The 21,578-nt window shown below is 57.6% G+C and overlaps 1 protein-coding gene across 6 annotated transcripts in view; it reads left to right on the forward strand.

The window, feature by feature from the left end:
- Window positions 1-19,234, forward strand: part of LOC114064542 (ankyrin repeat and fibronectin type-III domain-containing protein 1-like) — a 192,935-nt gene extending 173,701 nt beyond the window's left edge. For all 6 annotated transcript variants that reach the window (XM_027897710.1, XM_027897708.1, XM_027897709.1 and 3 more), the window contains 18 exons: window positions 4,044-4,245; window positions 4,527-4,734; window positions 5,020-5,214; window positions 5,481-5,594; window positions 6,185-6,282; window positions 7,824-7,914; window positions 9,277-9,384; window positions 9,636-9,735; window positions 10,277-10,409; window positions 11,093-11,212; window positions 11,565-11,780; window positions 12,104-12,270; window positions 12,687-12,837; window positions 13,529-13,697; window positions 13,953-14,119; window positions 14,973-15,183; window positions 15,467-16,143; window positions 18,053-19,234. In XM_027897710.1, the coding sequence (XP_027753511.1) occupies window positions 4,044-4,245; window positions 4,527-4,734; window positions 5,020-5,214; window positions 5,481-5,594; window positions 6,185-6,282; window positions 7,824-7,914; window positions 9,277-9,384; window positions 9,636-9,735; window positions 10,277-10,409; window positions 11,093-11,212; window positions 11,565-11,780; window positions 12,104-12,270; window positions 12,687-12,837; window positions 13,529-13,697; window positions 13,953-14,119; window positions 14,973-15,183; window positions 15,467-16,143; window positions 18,053-18,340 (3,415 nt within the window). In that variant the 3' untranslated portion in view covers window positions 18,341-19,234. The remainder of the gene's footprint in view (window positions 1-4,043; window positions 4,246-4,526; window positions 4,735-5,019; window positions 5,215-5,480; window positions 5,595-6,184; window positions 6,283-7,823; window positions 7,915-9,276; window positions 9,385-9,635; window positions 9,736-10,276; window positions 10,410-11,092; window positions 11,213-11,564; window positions 11,781-12,103; window positions 12,271-12,686; window positions 12,838-13,528; window positions 13,698-13,952; window positions 14,120-14,972; window positions 15,184-15,466; window positions 16,144-18,052) is intronic.
- The last annotated feature ends 2,344 nt before the right edge of the window (window positions 19,235-21,578 follow it).

Raw genomic sequence — 21,578 nt, forward strand, 5'->3', positions numbered from 1 at the left:
TGGGCTCTGCCAGTGGGACAGAGCAAACGTGTCTTACAGGGACTGGTTCTCTGCTGGAGACTCAGAGAGGCTACGCCCTTCAACAAAATGCACTTAAAATCGTGGACTTACAACAATTATTAACACTGTTTACTAGGCCAAGTTTTGCAGTGTTGGAAATATTACAACCCAGAATATTCAGAAACCACGACAGTGGGTTTGGTTGTGTTTGATGCAGGAGGAGGGAGAAAATGAAGGTGCCTTATGCACATCCATCCTTATGTGCTTTAAAAAAAGGGAAAACCACATCTATTGCATTGCTTTCAGGAGACAGAATCATAGAATCGCTTAGGCCAGAAAAGACCTTTAAGATCATCAAGTCCAACCATCGTCCCAAGCACTGCCAAGGTCATCACTAACCCATGTCCTCAAGTGCCACATCTACACAGTGTTTAAATCCCTCCAGAGATGGGGACTCCACCTCTGCCCTGGGCAGCTGTGCCAGGGCCTGACCACCCTTTGTGTGAAGAAATTGCCATAATACCCAACCTAAACGTCCCCTGGCACAATCTGAGGCCATTTACTCTTGTCCTGTCCCTTGTTCCCTGGAAGCAGAGCCTGAACCATCCCCCAGCTCCCCCTCCTGTCAGGGAGTTGCAGAGCCAGAAGGTCCCCCCTGAGCCTCCTTTTCTCCAGGCTGAGCCCCCCCAGCTCCCTCAGCTGCTCCTGCTGCTCCAGCCCCTTCCCAGCTCCGTTCCCTTCCCTGCACACGCTCCAGCCCCTCAGTGTCTTTCCTGTTGTGAAGGGCCCAAATCTGATGGATCTGTCCAGCCCTAACACATCCTTTCACAGAAACTCAGCCTCTTCCATGGAGGGGGTGTTGAACTTTTGCTGGTATGTGGTTTTGTAGCGGTGCAGACCTGATGTCCACACCACCTCCCTGATGGTCACAAACACACCCCATGGCCAGAGAACTGAACTGCTGGGGCAGGCAAAGCACCTGTCCCCTGCTTGCACAAGGTAGGACAATAATTAGCATCAGGAACTGATTGAGGTTGAGATAAATTTAGCTTGGCTGCACTGAGACTCTAAAGGCAGAGGAGATGGGATCGCCTCCCACACCTCCCTGCAGGATGGGGCTTTGCCATGGGTAAGCTGGTGTTGGCTGGTCAGCCCCCAAGGGCAGGACATCTGTGGGTGTTGTTTTCAGCTATCAGTTGCTCCAGGGCAAAGTTTAGCTCTAGATAAATCAAGAGTATTTCACTGAGTCCAGATGACTCATAACCACAGAGCAGGAAACTCTTTTATCTCTGGGGCAGCTGGTTTAATATAGATAGATGTTCACTCCTGAGTGCTGAATAATTTCCATCTCTTTACTTCTCATTAAAAGCAAATCAGAGGAGGGAAAACAGAGAGAAATTTCTCTGTGTCACCTCTGTTTCTACCATCTCTGAGAGAACTTCCACCCAGTTGTGCAGTCTGCCTGTACTGGGTCGTTTGCCATGTATTTAAATTGGCAGAAAAAAGAGCTTTGCTCCAAAGTACCATTTCATTTTAAACCCTCATTCTGCAGGCATGGATGGACAGGGATGTGTTACAACAGGGTCTGCTTCAGCTTTCATAGAGGGAAGAGCACTGTTGCCTCCTCAGATGAAGGGGAGCCGCAGTGGAATTAGTCATCTTGTTGAGGAGCCTCAACATCTTCACCCTTGAGCAGCAGGTGGAGGTTGAAAGAAGAGGATTGGGCAGCAGGAAACTCTTGAACACGAGAGAAAGGGCAAGGTTTGGCTGGAGAACCTCTCGAGTCAGTTATTTCTCTTTCCTAAATATGTCAGGCAGCACTTTGTGTCTCAGGCTTTGCCCGAGGGTCAGACCTGCCTTCCTGGCTGCCTCTGTCTGCCAGAACACTCAGATGGCTCAGGTACAGGTGGTTTATCCCTTAATCTCTGTCCACCACTGACAGCAGGGCTGTGTGATGCTTTCCTGCTCCTATGATCTCTGGGATCTTGTCCTTGCCATCTGTAGAAGGTTGTACGTGCCATGTGTGAGCCCTTGGCATGAGGAGACTTCAGGAGTGGCCATGCCAGGAGCTGCTCCATGCCCATGATGAAGCACGATGTGCTCAGGCTGCAAGCTGAGGACTCCATGTCCGGAGCTGGGAAGGTCCAGGAGAGCCCAGGGCTGGTTCTCCAGCCCTTCCCTGCATTGTGCAGGTCTCTCCCCCTGTGGTGACATCCTCCTGGTGGGTGCTGATCCCTTCCCCCCCACCAGAACCAGCAGGATCCTGCTGCACAGAACTCACCCAGCTCTGCATGGCTGCTTTTGCCAATGGCCAGTTGGTTGGTGTGGTTGGTGTTCACTGTCTGATCCATAAAAGCCTCTGTTCAAATAACATCCAGTGCTGGAGCAACCCAGGGCAGCAGCTTGACACCATGGCTTGGGCCACACTGGAGACCTCTAAGTCCATGGGCTGAAGCTGGTGAGATGAATGATTGCCAGGCGCCAACCTCCCTGGCGCTTTCCACTCTTAAATACCACGGTAATAAAAGGTTGCAATCATTGAAGTCCTTCTGCAGCCCACAGTGCCTCATCTGAAATCAGGACGCCAGAGATCATGGAGTGAGGTGGTTATTAATATCCTGTCTCCTGATGATGGCTTTATAAACATCATCACCACAGGCACAGCCTTTTTGGCATGACCTTCAGCCAAATGTCACGCTTTTATCACACTTGATATTTAACCAATAAAGCAATTCGGGGAAGACCTTGCCCCTGAGTATCTGTCCTTATACACAGGGGTATGGGGTCAGAACTCAGAGGAACTGTGTTAAGTCATGCTAAATGCTCTTTAGACCTGATGCTCCTTGTCTGGGAACTGTGCCAGGGCCCTGGCAAGAAGGGGATCAGATGTTTGACGCCAGTGGAAACCCTCTGTGCTGTAAAGGATGACTCACGGGCAAAAACCCCACACGGCAATGAGGCCACACTCACACCAAAGCTAGAGACTTTGCCTGGTGGGATGAGGTCTTGATGGAGACAGGAGGGTCCTTGCTGCAGGGAGAGGGCAGCTCCCACTCTGGGAAGCCCCAGAAAAGACACCGGCTTTCCTAGTGACTTGTAGGAATTTATGATGGATATTTAAAGCAGCAATCAAAATCATGTCCCTATCCACAGCAGGACTTGAAAGTAAATGATCTTAAAGATCCCTTCCAATCCCAAACTATCTGTGATTCTCTAATCAGAGTGGAGAAAAGGTTTTGTAGTGTGATCAGTGTGGATGGAGAAGATGAGGAGCAGCTGTGGAGCCTGGGTCTCTTGGTGAGAAGGACACTGGGGTCACTGGTCCCCATCAGACCTGGCATTGTCTTGATGCCATTGGAAATGGCCTTTTGTCCATTGTCTGCTCCCACTTCAATTTCAGAGGGTGCCCTTTGCTGGAATAACAACCCCAAGGAAAGTCATGTACCAGAAGGGGCTGAGGGATGGTGAGAAGTGCAGGACACGGGTTCCTGCTAGAAGGATGGACACGGAGAGGGTGCACAAGGCCGTCCCAAGCCAATGGTATGCTGGACAGCAGTCTCCCAGCACAGAGCTGAGGGCTGTAGTTCCCTGTATCCTCCACTTCCAAGGGGGTCTGGGCAGCCCTGGATGGGGCAGCCCATCTGTGTAGGAGCTGAATGGTGGAGACTGGGAGTAAGGAGAGATTGCCCTGGTGTTGTGGATCCAAACCAGTGGCAGGGCTGAGCAGCCTGAGGTTGCTTTGGGCATCTCAGCTTGGGTCTGGAAGGAAATGTCTCACCTGCAGGGTTCATATAAGCCCCTTGGGACCCCTGCAGGGCCAGCAGCAGTGGTGAGGAGGAGAAGCAGACCTGCCTCAGGTGATAACAGATGGATGAGGGCATTGCTGGCACTGGCACCCAGCTTGCAGGCGTTCCCATCGGTGCTACCCAGCACAGCTCTGGCTCTCCTGAGTTGTGTCCCCATCCCGATGCTGTAGATGTGCCTCTGCCCTTCCGGCACATCCTGCGTGCCTCATTTCCCCACACCTCCTTGCTTTTTCCCAGGTCATCGTCCCCTAAAATGACGCAGCAGATGCGGGACCTGCAGCTGGCACAGGCCAGGAAGCCGCCGGGCCCTTCCTCACCCAACGCGGCCAAGAGGCTCTACCGGAACCTGTCGGGGAAATTCCGCGTCAACTACACGTCCTTCGACGAGGGCAGCCTGGTGGGACGGGGCGAGAAGGAGAAGCTCCGCAAGTCCTACCTGGTCAGTGCCTGCTGGGCTCCACCCAGAGAGGGCAGGGGGCAGAGAGGGTCTGTGTGTGGGTGATGCTGTCGCCTGGGTAGAAGCACAAGGATGTGCTAAGCGAAGCCACCCTGAAGCAGGTTCAGCTGGAGCTGGTTTGCTTGGCATCATCCAGATGTGTCTGCAGAGGGGTGGTGCTCTCAAGCCTCTGAGATGAGGGCACCCTCTCCCCGATTGGGTTCATGAGGTGCTGGAGGAAGGTGCCCCATGCTCAGCCCACCTGTGTTTCTCCTTCCACCCAGTTCCAGAGCAATGCTGCCCTCTTCGAGGCCGTGGAGCTGCAGGACCTCGACAGGGTCCAGGAGCTGCTGAAGCAGTACAGCCCCGAGGAGCTGGACCTCAACACCCCCAACAGCGAGGGGCTCCTGCCCCTGGACATCGCTATCATGACCAACAACGCTCCCATCGCCAGGGCCCTGCTGCAGGCGGGAGCAAAGGAGAGCCCACACTGTGAGCTGGGGCAGGGAGCTGTGCTGTGCCCATCACCTGAGTCTCCAGCCTGGTGGAACAGGGCACCTCAGGCAGTGGGGTGTGGGTGGGGAAGTGGTTGCTGAGCTCTGCTGCAGGCTGCAGCAGGGCTCAATGGGAGCCACGCACTCTGGTGGAGCCCGAGACTGGGACACCAAGGGGAGGATGGGATCTGGGAGTGGGGATTCGTTACCAGCAGAGCCGGGGCTTGTCCTAACCACCTTCTCCTCCTTCCTCCTGGCTCCCCTCCTGGGACCCTGCCCACAGTCGTGAGCTTGGAGAGCCGTTCCCTGCACCTCTCGACGCTGGTGCGGGAGGCAGAGCAGCGTGTCAACGAGCTGACGGCGCAGGTGGTGAATGAGGCGCCCAACACCGACTGCTCCGAGAAGGAGAAGCAGCTCAAGGCCTGGGAGTGGCGGTTCCGGCTTTACAAGCGCATGAAGGCAGGGTTTGAGCACGCCCGTGAGTGCCCACAGCAGGGCTGGGGGGCCCGGGGGGCAACCCCTGCACTGGGGGGAGGAGCGGGGCTGGGTGTGGTCCAGGCTGTGTCAGCACCCATCGGTGTCCCTGCTCCCTGTAACCAGGGCTCACAGCATGGGTGCGTGGTGGGGAGAATGTGTTCCACTCAGGGAATGCGTCCCTGGGACTGGGGGGAGGCCCAAGAGGGGCACTGAGGGGGGCAGGGTGACCATCCTCGCTGTAGTGGTCCCTGCGCTCTCTGTCCGCAGGAGTGCCAGATGCCCCCACCAACGTCCACCTCTCGGTGGCCAGCAGCTCCTCGGTGCAGGTGACCTTCTGGGAGCCCCTGAGCGTCAACTCGGCCGTTGTCACCAAGTACAAAGGTAAGGACCGGGATCCCTGCAGCAGTGCAGGGGGGCCACAGCCATGGCAGTGCCAGGCACCCCTCACACCCCATGTCAGCATGGCAGAGCCCTTGGCCAAGCCCCAGTCAGGCCACTTTTGTACTTGAGCACAGGAGGAGCCAGGGCTGCAGGACAACCCGACCACCACCCAAATGCTCTGAGCTAAGCCAAACACCACCCTGCACCAAGGCAAAACTCGGGGTGCCACTTGTTTGCTGCCCCCTTATCCTGCACACTGGGAGGGCTTTGCTGGGCTGCCTCTCCTAAACCCTTCACCCACTTGAACCAGATACTTTTAGCTTCTGGGAGGATTTCTTCTTTCTTCCATTCCCCACTTCTAGCCCATCCATTAAAGGTGCTGACTCCATCTGATGTGGTTTGGTGAGGAGAACTGCAACTCCCCCGTAACACCCCCCCCCATTGGGAACCCCCCTTTTCCTTGCCTTCATTCTGCCACCTCCACCTTCTGTGCTGCCCGTGGCCCCTCTTCAGCTGCTGCCTGTGACATGCCCTGGTGGCCTGTCCCCGTTCTGGGGCCATGTGACACCGTGGAGGTCTCTCTCTTGCAGTGGAGTGGAGCTGCTCCCCCACCTTCTCGCCGCTGCTGGGCGAGACTGTGATCGACAAGCTGAAGAACCTGCACTTCACCATCCAGGGGCTGGTGTCGGTGAGCCCCTGGGGTGCCCCCACAGGGGTCAGGGCTGCGGGGGGAGAGCCCACAGCTGGGAAAAGCCACTGGCCATGGGGCAGCCCAGGGGGGTCATTCCCTGCAGCTGTAGCGGGGAGGGGAACAGGCATTGGATCAGGCTGTCCAGGGAGTCATCATCCCTGGAAGCGTTTAAAAGACACGTGGATGTGGCACTTGGGGACATGGTTTAATGGTGGCCTTGGCAGTGCTGGGAGAATGGTTGGACTCGGTGATCTCAGAGGCCTTTTCCAACCTTAAGAATTCTTTTTTCTGTGATCATTCCGAGCAGGAACAATGAGATTGTGCCATGGTGCGTTCCATGGGCACAACCTGGGCAGAGCTGAGAGTGTGGGGCTGGGAGAGGCATCTGTCTGTCCCGGCGTGGCGCTGGGTGCCTGGGGTGTGACAGGCAGAATGGGCCCATTCAGCCTGGGCCTGATTTATCCTCTGGCCCCCACCCCGCTCCCGTCTCCACCCGGGCCCTTCCTGTGCCATAAATCAGTGGCTCGTTCCTCTGCCACCTGTACAGTCCGAGCCCTCACACCAGCCCTGTCGCTCACTGAGGGGGGGACCGGCCCCGTCTCCATGTCCGGGAGCTCAGCAAGGTCATGGGCTGGTGGGACTGCGGCTCCCCGCTGTTTTATCTCCCTGAGAACTGCTAGAGCCACTCTGCCTGTCAGCTGTCCCCTCCCCAGGGCTGCCAGCCTGTCCCCAGCACGCACTGGGCCTGCAGTGGGGAGAAGGGGCGTTCTCGGGAACTGTGGTGGGATGGAACTCAGGGTGGGAGCATGGGGAGATGCTGGGATAGATGGGGTCACCCTCACCAGGGGTGGGCAGGCAGGAACCACTGGCTCAAGGAGCAGGGAATGCCCTTGGTGAGTCAGAGGGGCTCGGCCAAGGCAGCAGTGCCGGAGCTCAGGGGCTGTTGGGGTGGGAGAGCTGCCCTGGTGAGTGGCAGGAGGGGGCTCGAGCAGAGCCTGGAGCCGTGTTGCTGCAAGGAGCTGGTCCAAGCCCATCAATCACACCCTCAGAGCTGCTTCCCGGGCTCCTGTCTGCCTCCATGAGTGCCTGGAGGCCTGGCAACATCTGGCAGCTTGGCTGGGCTTTAATCAGAGGCTTTAATCACTGTCACAGTGCCACAAGCCCTTGAGAGTGCTTGGCCAGCTCCCTGTTTCCAGGGGCCAGATCCTTGCACATCCCAGGGGAAGGGCAGCACCCCAACCTACAGAAGCACCATGTCTGTGGGGCTGGAGCATCTCTGACAAGGAGCATTTACTATGGCCATTCCTTCCTTTGCCTCCCCCAAACCCACCCACTTGGGCCACGGGGATTCTCCAGTGTCTGATAATAGGGGCTTTGTATAGGAAGGGCAGCTGTGTGATCTGTGACCTAGGCTGTGGGCTCCCAGTTCAGTGCCCCTCATGGGGTACTGGTGTACTGGGCAGGGGGGAACCCTCCTGCCCTCTCACCCAGAGCTGGGAGAGGTGCCTGTGTGCTGAGTGGGGCCTCCCTCCTCGCAGGGCACGGCGTACTACGTCCGGGTGTCTGCCTACAACATGAAGGGCTGGGGCCCCCCCCAAGCCTCCGTGCCCCCCTGTGCCATCCCTTCCAGTAAGTACCCCTGGGAACACCATGGGAGCCAGCACTGCCTGCAGGGTGGGTGGGGGACGTGGAAGCTCCCTGTGCCACCTGGGGGTCTCTCCTGCTGCCGGGATGAGGGCTGGTAAACTGGGGGGTTTGACCCTGGCTAGGGAGGAGAGGCCACCCAAAGTCACACAAGGCACCCTGGGGTGCTGGGCAGAGACAGGCCAGGAGGTCTGAGCTGGAAGGAGCAGCTCAAATGGTGAAGTTCAGGGCTGAGGGGGCTCCAGGATGGCCTCTGCCCCTTGCCACCGGTCCCGAAACAGGTCCCTGCTGTGTGGGGGTCCTGCAGGACTGGTGCTGTGAATGAGTAAGGAGCACCCCAGGGGAGGCTGAGCCTGTCCCAATGACCAGGTGGTGGGGACATGTCCCCTGCCACCGTGGTGCCCAGGGAGAAGGGGTGGGCACCGTGAGCAGGTGGAGGTGAACAGCGATGGTCAGAGATGTGCAGCACCATGAGCAGCTCTGGCTGCAGATCCACACAGCTCTGGTATGGAAACCTCCAAAAAGCCATCTGCATGTCTACGAATGCACATGGCAAGGGCACAGCACAGCCCACTGACAGGCCTTTACCCTGTCATGTTTGCGCTCTCTTTAAAGCCCATTTGCCACCCCATGTGGCTCCCATTCCTCACGACTGAGATCCCAGCAGCATCAATCGAGTGAAGTGAATCAGACAGGAGTGGGGTTTATTTATTTTTATCTCCACTAATATTTCTCCCTTCAGGAGAGATCCCTCCCTGGCCCAGCAGAATATAGTCAGGCACCTCCCTGGGTGTTTTTAAAGCTACTAAAAATAGTGGCAAGTCCCAGCCAAAGTTAACAGAGCTGAACTTTCCATGGAAAACAGCAGTGGGCAGGACACAGGGGGTGTTTAAAGCAATTAATGTAAAGTTGAGGGAGAAGAGCCAGCAGGTCTCTGACCCGACTCCTGGTCCTACTGCTGTCCCACAACGGGTGGAGCTGGAGGGAGCTTATTTATGTGTTTGCTGAGGTGAGCCCAGTTCCCACCACTGGCCTGGAGAAACTGGGGAAGACCTGGAGGAAGACACTGGAAAGAATTTTATTTTTCAAGGCCAGTGAAGTGCAGCAGCAACAGACAGGACCTTGTTCCTTCCCCATGCCATGTCCCTCACGCTGTGGGGTGGCCAGTGGTCACAGGGAGCTGTGCAGAGCTGGGAGTTCCTGGGAAGAGTGGCACAGAACTCGGGATCTCCTGAAGCCCAGTGCACCCAGAGGTTCTGTGCCCGGGGGACACAGAGATGATGTGGGAGGAAGGGGTTTCCCCCAGGCCAAGGAGTGCCAGGGGTGATGTCAGTGTGTCCTCCACAGACTGGCGGGAGTATGACGGCCGGGCCCCGCGGCGGAGGGGACAGGCTGAAGCTCTGGACCATCTCCTGGGCCAGGTGAAGACTGTCCACCAGCACTGCGTGTGCCACGGTGAGCCCAGGCACGCTGCTGCAGGGTGGCTGGGGTGGGGGTCCAGCTGAGTCCCCCAGGGTTGTGGTGTGAGCCATGGAGCTGGGGTGGTTCCAGGAATAGCTCTGTGCCATGGATGAGCATAGCAGGGAGACAGCTCAGGCGGTGGAGACCTTGGCAGAGCCTTCCCAAAGGGTTGGTGTGCCATGCCAGAGGCTGCCACTGCAGCTCCTCCTATCCTGCTGCAGCATCCTCTGCTCTCTGCTCCCCAGAGCCCTGCAAGAACCAGCCCCAGAGCAGAAAGCACTCGGTCTCCAAGAGCCTCAAGCACCTCTTCCACCCCGGCAGCAAGTTCCTCAAGACACTGAAGCGGTGAGAGGCTGGTGCATGGGGTTGTGGAGATCTGCCCATCCTGGGTGTCACCAGGAGCTGTGCCCGCAGGGTGGGGGCTGAGGGTGCCCAGAGGTGTGTCCTCACCCTGGAGAGAGCTGGTGGTGTCAGTGCAGATGAGTCCTATGACCCAGAGATGGAATGTTCTCCTTGGTATCTCCGTCTGGACTGGCTAAGCTGTGCTGGTACCCGGATCCCTGCACCATCCCAGTGTCACCCAGCACCCACCTCCTCTGGACCCCAGCACCCTCCCACTGCCCCCCCTCGTACTTGGCCTTCAGGCACTCTGTTGTGCCCCCTGCATGGACTGCACTGGCCCTGTCACCCTCCCCTGTGCCAGGAGGGCATCAGCCACGGCATCTGCTGTTCCTGCTCCCATACTGGCCATGGGCCTCTTCTGCCACGGGCTGTGGGACAGGAGACCTGGGGCTGGGCATCTCCTCTTCCCTCAAGAGAGAGACCCTTTGGGAGATGAATCTGGAAGCTGGGGGTGACACTGAAGTGTGTCTTCCCTCCCATGCAGGGGCCTTTACCTGACAGCCATCTTCTACAAGGATGACAACATCCTGGTGACCCACGAAGACCAGATTCCTGTGGTGGAGATTGATGACAGCTACTCCTGCCTGCTCATGCAGGATTTCCTCTGGTTCACCAAGGTGGGTGGCCCAGGGACCCCGTGCTAGGAGAGCTGGGAGTGTCAGCGTGACCCAAATGGGCATCAGCACCACTGACCGAGCCCAGGCACTGGGGCTTGGCAGTGCAGGTAGCCCAGGGGCTTGATGCTTTCTGGGGTTCAGCAGGGACCAGGGAACCACCAGAGAATGGCATTTCATCCCTGGAAGCCCAAAGGTGGGCGACAGACCGGTGCCCCACCAGTGTGGGCACTGCCTCCTCAGGGATGGTAGTGGCTTCTCAGCTGCTGAACTGCTTCACCTCAGCATCCTGCCACAGCAACTCTGCCTCTGTTGTAGGATGTGCAGGGTGCTGCTGCTGCATCCTCCACTGTCAGCAGACTTAGGAAAAGGGCATGTGGGCAGCTCAGGGTCAAAATAGTTTGCTGAATGGTCCTTATCTACTGATGGAGAAGGCTTTCTTCTTCCTTGCTCCCTTGGCTAGCTTCAAACTGAAGGTCCTAGAGGACGATGGATATCTGAGTGGACATGGCATGGTACAGGCCCTGGAAGTGTATTGGGGTGCCTGTGGCACAGGGATTTGCACCCCTGCTGAGAGGTGCTGTGTGCCCATGCACCTTCCTAACCCAGCTCAACCACAAAGGCAAATGGGTTTCCCCAAAACACAGCTGTGGCAGTGAGAGCCCTTGGTGTGCTGTGTGCTGCAGGTGTCATGCATGTGGGATGAGATCCTGTGGCTGCGGCAATGTGTCACTGTGTCCCAGTCGTCCTGCTCTTGCATCCTGCAGACGCGCTTCAAGATGCTGCTGGCCATCTCACAGATGCAGGTGAGGGTCAGCCTGGCTGGGGAACAAACCCTTTTGGTGGGACACCGGGCCCAGGCCCCCTTGGCAGCAGCACAGCCGGGAGAAGCCTGGGGTCTGCCGGTCCTGCCCACGTCTTGGTCCGTGGCAGGACTCTATGTCCCTGACTTGTCCTCCCTGGCAGGACCCTGGCTCTGGGACAGTGAGGTGCCAGGCATCGTGGCAGTCTCATGCAGAGGGGCTGGGGGTCGTCAGCGTGCTTTGCTGGGCAGACTGGTTTCCAGCAGCTGCAGTCACATCCCAGCTGCACATCCTGTGCCTCCAAGGATGTCCCCTGACACTCTGCTTTCTCCTGCTCTCCCACCCCATCATGCAGGGGCTGCTGGGCATTCAGGACCTGGGGCAGGTCTTCTTTGAGCCCGTCAAAGACAAGCAGGGCAACATCCTCATCGTCACCCTGAAGGAGGTGAAGACCAACCAGACGTTCGAGAGCGTCCGCTGGGTTCCCATCTGCAAGCTGCAGACCAGCCGCAAGTCCGTGTCCTCCCCGGAGGAGCCCACGGCTCTGGATATGCTGCTGATCTCTGTCCAGGTGTGTGTGGGGCCCTTGGGGCAGGGGATTGCAGTGGGCTCCACTGGGGACCACCAGTGCTCCCTGCTTGCCCTCGGGCTGGAAAGGTCACGGCAGAGCCTGGGCCACCAAGGGTCTGGTCCTGGCTGCAGGCATATGGGGAGCAGAGCCCAGCCAGCCTCCAAAAACCCTGTTGTTTCAAGGGGAGGCATCAGGTTGGTGCCAGGTTCATCCTGGCAGCACTGGGTTTTCTTGCTCTGCCATTCCCCTTCTCCATCTGGGCATCGTCACAAAGGCAGGCGAGAGCTGTGCTGTGCTCAGTCCAGCAGTGCCTCTCTCCTCAGGACAAGCTGGCTTACCACCAGAGGAGCAGCCATGCCCTCTCCCCGGGCCTCTACCTGGGCTACTTGAAGCTCTGCAGTGCCGTGGATCAGATCCGAGTGCTGGTGCCGGAGCAGCTCCCCAACATCCTGTGCCACGTCAAGATTCGCTCCAACCCCAACATCTCCAGGTGGGGCTTGCAGGGCAGCTCAGCCAGGGCAGCCAGGCTGCTCTGTCCCATCCAGCCTGACAGCACCATCCCCTCCTGCTTCTGCTCCCGGGCTCCTGGCAGCAGTGTAATATTCCCTCTAATCCCTGCTGCCTGCCATGCAATGCTCTCAGGCACAGGGTGGGAATGATGGGATCATCCTGTGCGGGACCCAATGATCCTTGTGGGTCCCTTGCAACTGAGGATAGTCTTTGATTCTATGATTTAACCTGAAGCTGGAGCAAAGCAAGTTCACTCTCCACAGCTCCCACATCCCTTGGGATGCTGCACTTTTTGGGAGAGGAACAGCTCTACAAACACAGCTTTCATAGAGCTGGAGTGTCCATGTCCAGCCCGGGCTAATCCCTCCTTTACCTGCCTGTTCTGTCCTTCTCCAGGGAGGAGTGGGAATGGCTGCAGAAGATGGCCAGTGCAGACGAGCCCGTTCCCACAGAGCCAGAGGCTGACACCTCCCAGAACCCCTTGTTTCATGAGCTCCAAGTGGCCATCAAGGAGCTGATGACCCTGGTCAACATCCCATTGCAAGAGGTAGAGGCAGGTGCCGAGGTGTGGGGAGGAGGGAGGGGAAGGGCCTGCGAGCACATGCTGGTCACTGCAGCAGGCAGGGAACCACAGCCCCAGGCCCTCCTTATGGGCATAAAGCACCCATGAGATTTTAGTCCTGTGCAAATAGAAGGTGAGTGATGGGCAAGTCTGAAGCGTCTGCCAGCCCAGGGACAGTGTCCCCAGGAGCTGTTTGCCCTCACCTGTACCTCTGCAGCAAGGACAGTGAATCTGGGTTTGCATTACTGCCTGCACGTGGTTTGGTCCTGGGCAGCACGAGACCAGCCCAACTCCCCAAAGCAGGCTGGCCCCTGGTCAGTGGTGGGCTGGAGCTGCAGCCCCTGGGGTCAGACTGTGTGGGAAGTCATGCCAAGTATTTGCTGGGAAGGTGCCCAGCAGCCCCAGTGCTAAGGCACATGGACCTGGCTGGGCAGCTGTGAGGGCACCTCCCTGCACTGAGACCTTCGTATGGCACTTCTTCCCTGAGACCCTGTCATGGAGACTTTGACCAGTAATTTGGAGACTTTTAGGAGAAATGAGGGGAAGTGAGGAGCCTCTGGCTGTGTGCTGAAGCAGCAGTGTCCCCTGGCTGCAGGTGGTCCCTCTGTGCACAAGGACTTGGCAGAGGGCCCACCAGGTGATGTTTGCAGTTTTTACCTTCACTGTGTTCTTGCAGGCCAAAGATTTCCGTTTGTACAGCCAAGAGGTGCTGGACTTTGGGGATCAGGTCTCCTTCCTGCTGCTGCTGCCTCCATCAGACGATGTCTGCACTGCTCCAGGCCAGAACAACCCCTACACCCCTCGCTCTGGCTTCCTCACGCTGCCGCTGCAGATCTTCGAGCTGGGTGAGGAGAGGGAATGCCAAAAGCCAACCCTGCTGGTCCCCTTGTCCCCAGAGACCTCCTTGAGAGCTGGGTCAGGCAGTGGGGTGTGCTGGAGCTCCCTCACCTCCCTGGAGAGGAGGAGTGGAGGGGTGTGCTGAGGGCTGGCTGAAGGACAGCATTGCCTCCTCCTTGTTGGGTGATAGGGAGGAGCATGTAGGGCATCCACAGAAAAGGACTCAATGTTTTTCATCCCCCTCTCTTATTTGCTCTCCCCAGTCCACTTCTTCACGTATGACCGCGAGTTCATCACCCAGTACTGCCAGGTGTCCGCCCTCCTGGAGCTGGAGTCGCTCCTCTCCCAGCAGAGCCTCAGGGAGGCTTTCTCTGATGCTGAACTCTCCACTGCCAAGCAGAGGCACCAACAGGTTCAGGACTACATCCAGGTATGGGGTTGACAGTGCCATGGAACCTGCCAGGACAGTCCTGCAGCAGCCCCTGAGCAGGGGCTGTTCCCTGGCCTTGCTGGCTTTGTCCCCATGGGGTTTCTCTGATGTGGCTGATGGGCAACAGCAGACCGAGGTTTCAGAGAATCACAGAATGTTTTGGATTGGAAGGGATCCTAAAGCTCTCCTTGTTCCACCCCCTGCCTTGGACAGGGACACCTTCCACCAGCCCAGGTTGCTCCAAGCCCCGTCCAACCTGGCCTTGGACACTCCCAGGGATCCAGGGGCAGCCACAGCTTCTCTGTCCAACCTGTGCCAGGGCCTCACCAATCTCACAGCCAACAATTCCTTCCCAATATCCCATCTAACCCTGCCCTCTGGCAGTGGGAAGCCATTCCCCCTGTCCTGTCACTCCAGGCCCTTATCCTAAGTCCCTCTCCAGCTCTCTCAGAGCCTCTTTAGGCCCTGGAAGGGGCTCTAAAGTCTTCTCCAGGCTGCAGTTACTTTATCTTTCAACTTCTTACTTCAGTGGTCACATTAAAAATCCTGAGGAGAGAGCCAAAGGCTTCTGCTCTGCATGTCCCCTCCTTGCTAGAAAAGGGCCTGCAAGTGCATTTTGATATGGACTTGCAAAAAACCATCCCACACTCCCCCTGTCCCCAGCACCCCGCCTGCAGCTGACAGGTCCTGCTGAACCAGCAGCTGCAGCACCCTCCCACCTGAGAGCACTTTCTTGGGATTCCCTCAGAGCTCTTGGGAGAGGTGTGTGGGCAGAGCCCGTGTTTTGCCATGGGGCGTTTTTGCTGCTACAATTTGCTGTTTGAAAGGGATCCTCCATTTCCTATTTTGGCAGCAAATGGAGGAGATCTGGCGGGAGATGCGCTGGATCATGGATGCCCTGCAGCACGCCCGCTACAAGCAGCCCTCCTGTGGGGTGTCTCTCAGCGGCTTCCTCAGCGAGGCCGGGGGAGCAATGAAGGAGAAAACCCGATCCTCCTCGTCCCACCTCGACTACCTTCCCTCCCCGGTGCCCTCGCCCGAGACCAGCCGCAAGCTCAACTCCGGTAAGGGCCCTGCTGGGCCAGCTCCAGCCTGGTGGGCTTGGGGACTGCCCGTGCTTGGGGTGTCAGAGGTGCTGCTGCACCCGAGGTACAGGCAGGGCTGGAGGCAGGAGCAGGGCAGGGCAGCCAGTGCCAGCCCTGCCTGTGCCATGGTGAGCACAGCATCGGTGTATGATAAGGGGGTAAAACCTCGGGGGTTTCCTTGGATTCCGCCTGGTGCAAACCCTCAGCCGGGGTTGTCCACGCTAAGGCTGAGCCCCTCTTTGCTTCTCTCACCCCCTCGCAGACTCTCATGGGCTGTCAGATGAGGAAGGCTCCTCGGAGGTGTTCCTGGCCACCGACAGTGACTACGACTCCAGCCGGGCGCAGAGCCCGAAGGAGCTCGACCTGGTGTACTCGCCCTCGGGGCCCGAGTGCTGCGGCCGCAGAGCCGCCCGCACCCTGCGGGACAGCGCCCCGGACGTCCTGCAGAGCCACGAGCTCAAAACACCACCACCACCACCACCACCACCACCGCCCGAGGAGCCCCGGCCACCCCCCGAGCTCTACGACAGCGACTTCGTCCTGCCCAGCCGGCAGATCGAGCTGCTGCGCATCACAGAGAAGCGACAGGCATACTGTGTCCGGACCAGCAGCCTGGACTTCCCCAAACCCCACTGCCAGGCCCCCAGGAAGTCCTGCCCCGGCTCTGTCAACAGCTCCCCAACGGAGAGCAGGACCACGGGCCACTGTGGCCAGCTCAGGCTGGGGACTGGCTCCACACCCAGCCCCGAGCACCGCCAGGGTGGGCAGGGCTCTGAGCCCGTCTGCCGGACGCGCTCGGATGAGTGGACTCAGAACTTTCCAGAACAGCAGCCAGAGCAACCGGGGTGCTTGGCTGACCAAGGGAAGAAGCCAGGCTCTGTCACCTTGCGGGTCTGCCCTCAGTACGAAACGGGACTCTCCAAAGACACCAGTGTCAAGGTACCAGAGCCTGCAGTGGGCAGTGGTGCAGCTCTGCCATGCCCGGAGGGACAGGGCTGGCAGGATGGGGACACCCCACCCCTGGCACAGCCCTCCCCGTCCTCCCAGGGGTGAGGTCTCCTGGAGACCTGCAGCACTCCTGCCCTGAATCCCTGCTGTAGTGCTGAGGCTCCTGGCAGGACAAGGTACATGGTCTGCAGGAGAGACAGCCACTGCTGTGGAAGGAGTGAGCCAGGGCCACACGTAGGGAATTTAGAGGGGACAGGGCAGTGAGGCTGCATTTCAGCTCTTGGTTTGTGGTTCAACAGCTGACAGTAGGTTGGTGTCACCCAGTGTGGGCAGGCAGAGGACACAATGGTGGGTTTCCCTCGCCATGTCCTGGTGTTCAAACACATAATCCTCCTCAGCTGAAATTCACCCATCACCCCTCTGCCCAGTCCATGTCCCTCCCACAGCCTCCCCTCCCTTGGTCTGTGCTCCCAGCTCCAGCCTTCCCCTGGAGAGCAGAAGCCACTCATCTCCAGCCTGTGGCAACTCCAGTGGCAGGACCCACTCCCGTCCCAGCAGGCAGAGCTGCCTCTGTGCTGCAGGCACTGGGCTCTGCTGGTGCAGCTGTGACATGAGTCCTCTCCACAAGGGCTTTGCTGCTGAGAGCTGACCTGCTCCAGGTGGGATCTCCCACGGAGGACAACCCCCAGGACAAACATCCTGGACAGGCCTCCCTCTGGATCTGTAGCCTCCTTTGGTCCCAGCCATGGAAATCCTTCCCCTGTTGAAATTTCCCTTCTGAGACATTCCTAGTGCCCAGGGCTGAAGATGATGGAGCAGAAAATCCTTAAATCATGGAGTAGTTTGGGTTGAAACAGACCCTAAAGAAAAGGCAGAGGAAGGACAGAGCCAACAGGCTGGTGGGTTTGTTGCTGGGGACGTTTGATAGCCGGTGTCTCTGCACCCCGCAGGGATGTCCTAGCAGAGAGGGCTCTGCCTTGTGGTACTCTTTTCCACTTGAGGAATGCCCATAGATTTCTATGGAACTGAAGCCCTCGGGTTCCTGGCGGGCTGCCCACGTGGCTTTTGAAGTTGCAAAGCTCTGGACACGCCTGCTTGAAAGCATTTTACGATGCTCTCCTCGAAGAAAGCTGAGTTCAAAGGCACAGCTCCTCGGCTGGCATAAATCAGCTGAGCCCTGCCACGGCTGTGCAGAGCTGGCAGGGCTCACGTGGGCCGAGGGCTCGGACCACCCTGCCGGGGCACTGCTCCCGGCGCTCTGCGAGCCCCTGCGGATGTGCCAAAGGAAAGCGTCGCCGTGCCCGAGCGAGGATGGATGTCCTGCCTGCAGGCTTTGGAAGCCAAGCAGCGGCTCCCGGCGTTGGTGGCAGCCAGAGCCCCGATGAGCTCATTCTCTCGGCAGTATTTGGGATTCAGAGGGCTGTCCCCAGGGCAGTGGGGTTGGGAGGGTAGCTGTTGGTGGGAGAACACCAAGCTTGTGAACGGGATGAAATGTAGCACCATGTCCCAAAGAGGCTTCAGCTGTAGTTTGACCAAGCTGTTGTAGTCCAGCTGGCCTGATGGTCCTGGACCCTGCTCACAGGAGGGACTTCACAGAGGTCCCTCTCTGGTGTCAGGAGCAAGGCTGGGACTGCCCCTCTCCAGCTGCCGCTGATGGGGTGGTGGGGCAGCCTGAGCAGAGCTGTAGGTGACACATGCAAGAGCTGAGCAGCAAGGACTCAGAGAGCAGTGGAGGCAAGAGGGCAGTCCATGGGTTTGGGCCCTGGCACCACCAGGCACCACTGGGATGGCTGTTCCTCCACCCTCACTGTTCCTTCACACCGTGTGCTGCCGCTGGCCCCTGGTTCCTCCTCATTCCACCCCCTTACCATCCGTGTCTCCCACCTTTCTCTCTCTGCAGCTGCACATCACCAGCCAGACGTCCGCCGGGGAGGTGGTGAAGTTGGTGGTGCTGGAGATGAACGACATCTCCCGGGGCGTGCTGGGCGGCTCGGCCGCCGTCTGCTACGGCGAGGAGCAGCTGGAGCACTTCGGACTGGTGTTCGCCTCCGACGAGAGCGAGCGGTGGCTTCCCGATGACTTCTTGCCTCTGTCCCTCCAAACCAGCCGGCCCGAGGGGCGGTTCTACGTCCGGATCAAGGAGACCTCCCCTCTGGTGCTCCAGTACGGGCCAGCGACCACTGTATGAGAGGAGGAGAGCCGGCGGGGTGGCACGGGGACCTCAGCTTCCAGAGCAGACAGCTCGTCTCTGATGCTTCCTTCTTCCACAGACACCCTCTCATCAGGCGTCCGCGGGGTGGAATGGGATCATACTGGGCTGTGTGTTATTTGTTTGTGTTATTTTTTTAATTTTTTTTTTTTTTTTTTAACCAAAGAGACATCGAGACTCAGTTTTTCTGACTGGGGGAGAGGAGGGTGGAGTGCAGAGACCTCAGAGCTTGGGAGGAATCTCTGCAGGAATGGAATTTTTGAAAGTAAACATTTTTAAGGAGGAAGAGGGGGGAGAAAGAGAGGAAAAAATATTACAAGAAGAAGCAGCAATACCTTTTTTTTCCCCTTTCTTCTTTTTCTGAGAAACCTTGTTTAGGATTCACTGAAGACAAAGCCACAGAGGATTGCTGGGGAGGGTTGTGGTGTCAGTGAGGAGAAGGCACGAGCCACAAGGCCAGACCTGGGAAGGGTGTTTTCCTATCTGCCCTCCTTTCATTGCACCTGGAGAAATGATTCTTGCACATAGTTCTTGGAACAAAATTATATTATTATTTTTATTTTGAAAAAAAGTCAATAATCATTGTGCCAGAGCCACTAGAGTTGGGGAAGAGGGGAAGACCCTTTGACTTGGTTCCAAGGACCCCAGGCTCATGCAGACGTGTCAATACCACTAGAGCTGTGCTGTAGGGCATCTCCTGCAACCCCCTGGGCTTCCCTGTCCTCCTGGGTGCCGTTTTGTTCTGGTGATTGTGCTTGGCCTCTCTTGTACGTCCTACAGCATGACATTTTGTTAGCCACTAGGTCTCCTGTTACCCAGGTTATTTTTCTGACTTCCTGTGGTCCATAGTAAAGATGACTGCTGCTGACTGCATATCCCTTGTCCTTCTTGCTGCTTTGATGCGTAGAATTCTGCCATCTCCCAAACCAGCCCCAATTCCAAGGGCTGGGCTTATCTTTTCCAGGAGCTTTCCACACTGTGGAGCATTCCATTACCATGCAAATCGCGTGTGTGGGAAAAAAGCACAAGTTAAAGTTGTTTTCCTGGGCTCCATTGCTCTGGAAGGCAGTAGAATAGGCTTGGGCATGCCAAGGCATCAGCTCTGTGTGGTGGTGGAAGCGCAGGGTTGTAGGGCCTGAGCATCTGCACTTCAGTGCATTGATCTGGTCCCGCAGCCTCCAGCAAGGGAAGGAGCCCAGGAGAGGAGCGGGGAAGGCAGGAGAGCTCCCAGCTGTGGCACAGCTGGCACAGGCACTGCCAGCAAGGTGCCACTCGGGTGGTCCTTGCCAGGGTGAGGCTCCTGATGCCGATGCCCCTTCAGCAGCCACCTCACTGCCCTTCTCTTGGCGCGGAGGGGTTGGGGCTGGGCAGCAGAGCCCCGTCCCTGGGTGCTGGGGAGAAGGAGGGGCTCTGTGGGCAGCCACGTGGCTCTGCTGCCACTCCTCAGAGGTTCCTGGCTCTCGCCTCGCGGCACACACTGTGCGGCACGGGCAGGGATATCTCCCAGCACGAGCCCTTCCTCACCCCACGTCAGAGCTGCTCTGGAGGGGAGGATCGTGTGCCAGCCCCTCAGCTGGTGCAAATCAACGGCACCACATTGACGTCAGTGCAGGCACCGCCATGGGACATGGAGGCGAGCGACAAAGGAACTCTTTAAAAGGCACTGCCCTCGTCTCCTCTCTCCTTTGCTTGTCTTCTGCCTCAAGTTAAAACCAATCCCACTTCTCCCAGGTCAAGGGAGAAGTGGGTTGCTGAGTGTAGAGGTTCCTATGGAGTTTGTCCTTGTTGGGGTATCCATGGGCATTGACATCCCAAAGAGGCAGGAGCTGCAGGGTGGCCCTGCCCTTCATATGTGTCACCTACTGATGCTCAGAGCCTGGGGCAGGGGAGAGGGAAGGCACGACTGGTGGAAAACTAAATGGTTTTCTGGAAGTCACAGAATGAATACAGTGTTAGATCAGGGCTACAGACAGAAAGCTACATCTGGGTTCCTGATGCTCCTCAGCACAGAGCCGTGCAACTCCCGCTGCCCTTTTATTTGACCCCAGAAAGAAAAAAGGCCTCCCCTTTCCTTAAGAATTTGTTCTCCCTTCCTAGAAGCCCTACTCCATCGAGAGAGATGGAGCCATGGCCCAAAGCCAGCTGGAGCTGGTTGCCCACACTTCTCCGTGAGGAGCTCTGCCTGTGGAAGGATCTCACTGGCTGTGAAGGCTTTTCTGCAGGATTTTCTCTGGCCACACAGCAACATGTATCACTTGGCTGCAAGGAACAGCACATGGGTTTGTGGGACCTCCTCCCCTTGCCTGGAAGAGGAAGAAGAAAAGAGCAGGGGCCTGGGTAGGAGCAGAGTTGGGTGCAGTCAGAGTGGGAAGGGGAGGAGTTGCATCGCAGTTGCACAGGAAGCCCCCCAACCAGGGGCACGGGTATGTGGGGTATCCTCATGCATCTCACTCCTCACAGAATCACAGAATAATTAGGGTTGGAAAGGACTTCTGGAGATTGCCCAGTCCAACCCCCTGCCCAGGCAGGGTCACCTGGAGCAGCTGACACAGGGACACATCCAGGTGGGTTTGAATGTCTCCAGAGAGGGAGACCCCAAGCCCTTCCTGGACAGCTGTTCCAGTGCCCTGCCACCCTCCATGGAAAGAAGTTCTTCCTCATGTGGAGGTGGAACGGCTTATGTTTTAGTTTATGCCCATTACTCCTTCTCCTGTCGCTGGGCACCACTGAAAAGAGTCTGGCACCATCCTCTGACACCCCTCGGAGACATCTGTAGATTCATGAGGTCTCCTCTCAGTCTTCACTTGCAAGATGGTTGCTTCCTTTCACATTCTCATTCTCTCCTTGGGTGGTTTCATGGGTACATCCCAACGTTTTCTTCCTGAAGAGGTTGCAAAACCTTCAGACACTCTCATTAACCCCTCTGCACTGGTATCACAGAATCATGGAAACATTTGGGTTGGAAAAGTGCTCTAAGATCACTGAGTCCAACTGCTCCTCTGGCACAGCCAAGGCCACCACTGACCCCCGTCCCCAAGTGCCACATCCACACAGCATTTAAATCCCTCCAGGAATGGGGACTCCACCACTGCCCTGGGCAGCTGGGCCAGGGCCTGATCACCCTTTATGTGAAGAAATTGCTCCATCCAACCCAAACCTCCCTGGCACAGCCTGAGGCCGTTTCCTCTCCTCCTGTCCCTGTTCCCTGGGAGCAGAG

This window comes from Empidonax traillii, unplaced genomic scaffold (genome assembly GCF_003031625.1).
Source record: "Empidonax traillii isolate 1590-97213 ecotype Southwest subspecies unplaced genomic scaffold, ASM303162v1 scaffold555:size490716, whole genome shotgun sequence".
Classification (NCBI taxonomy): domain Eukaryota; kingdom Metazoa; phylum Chordata; class Aves; order Passeriformes; family Tyrannidae; genus Empidonax; species Empidonax traillii.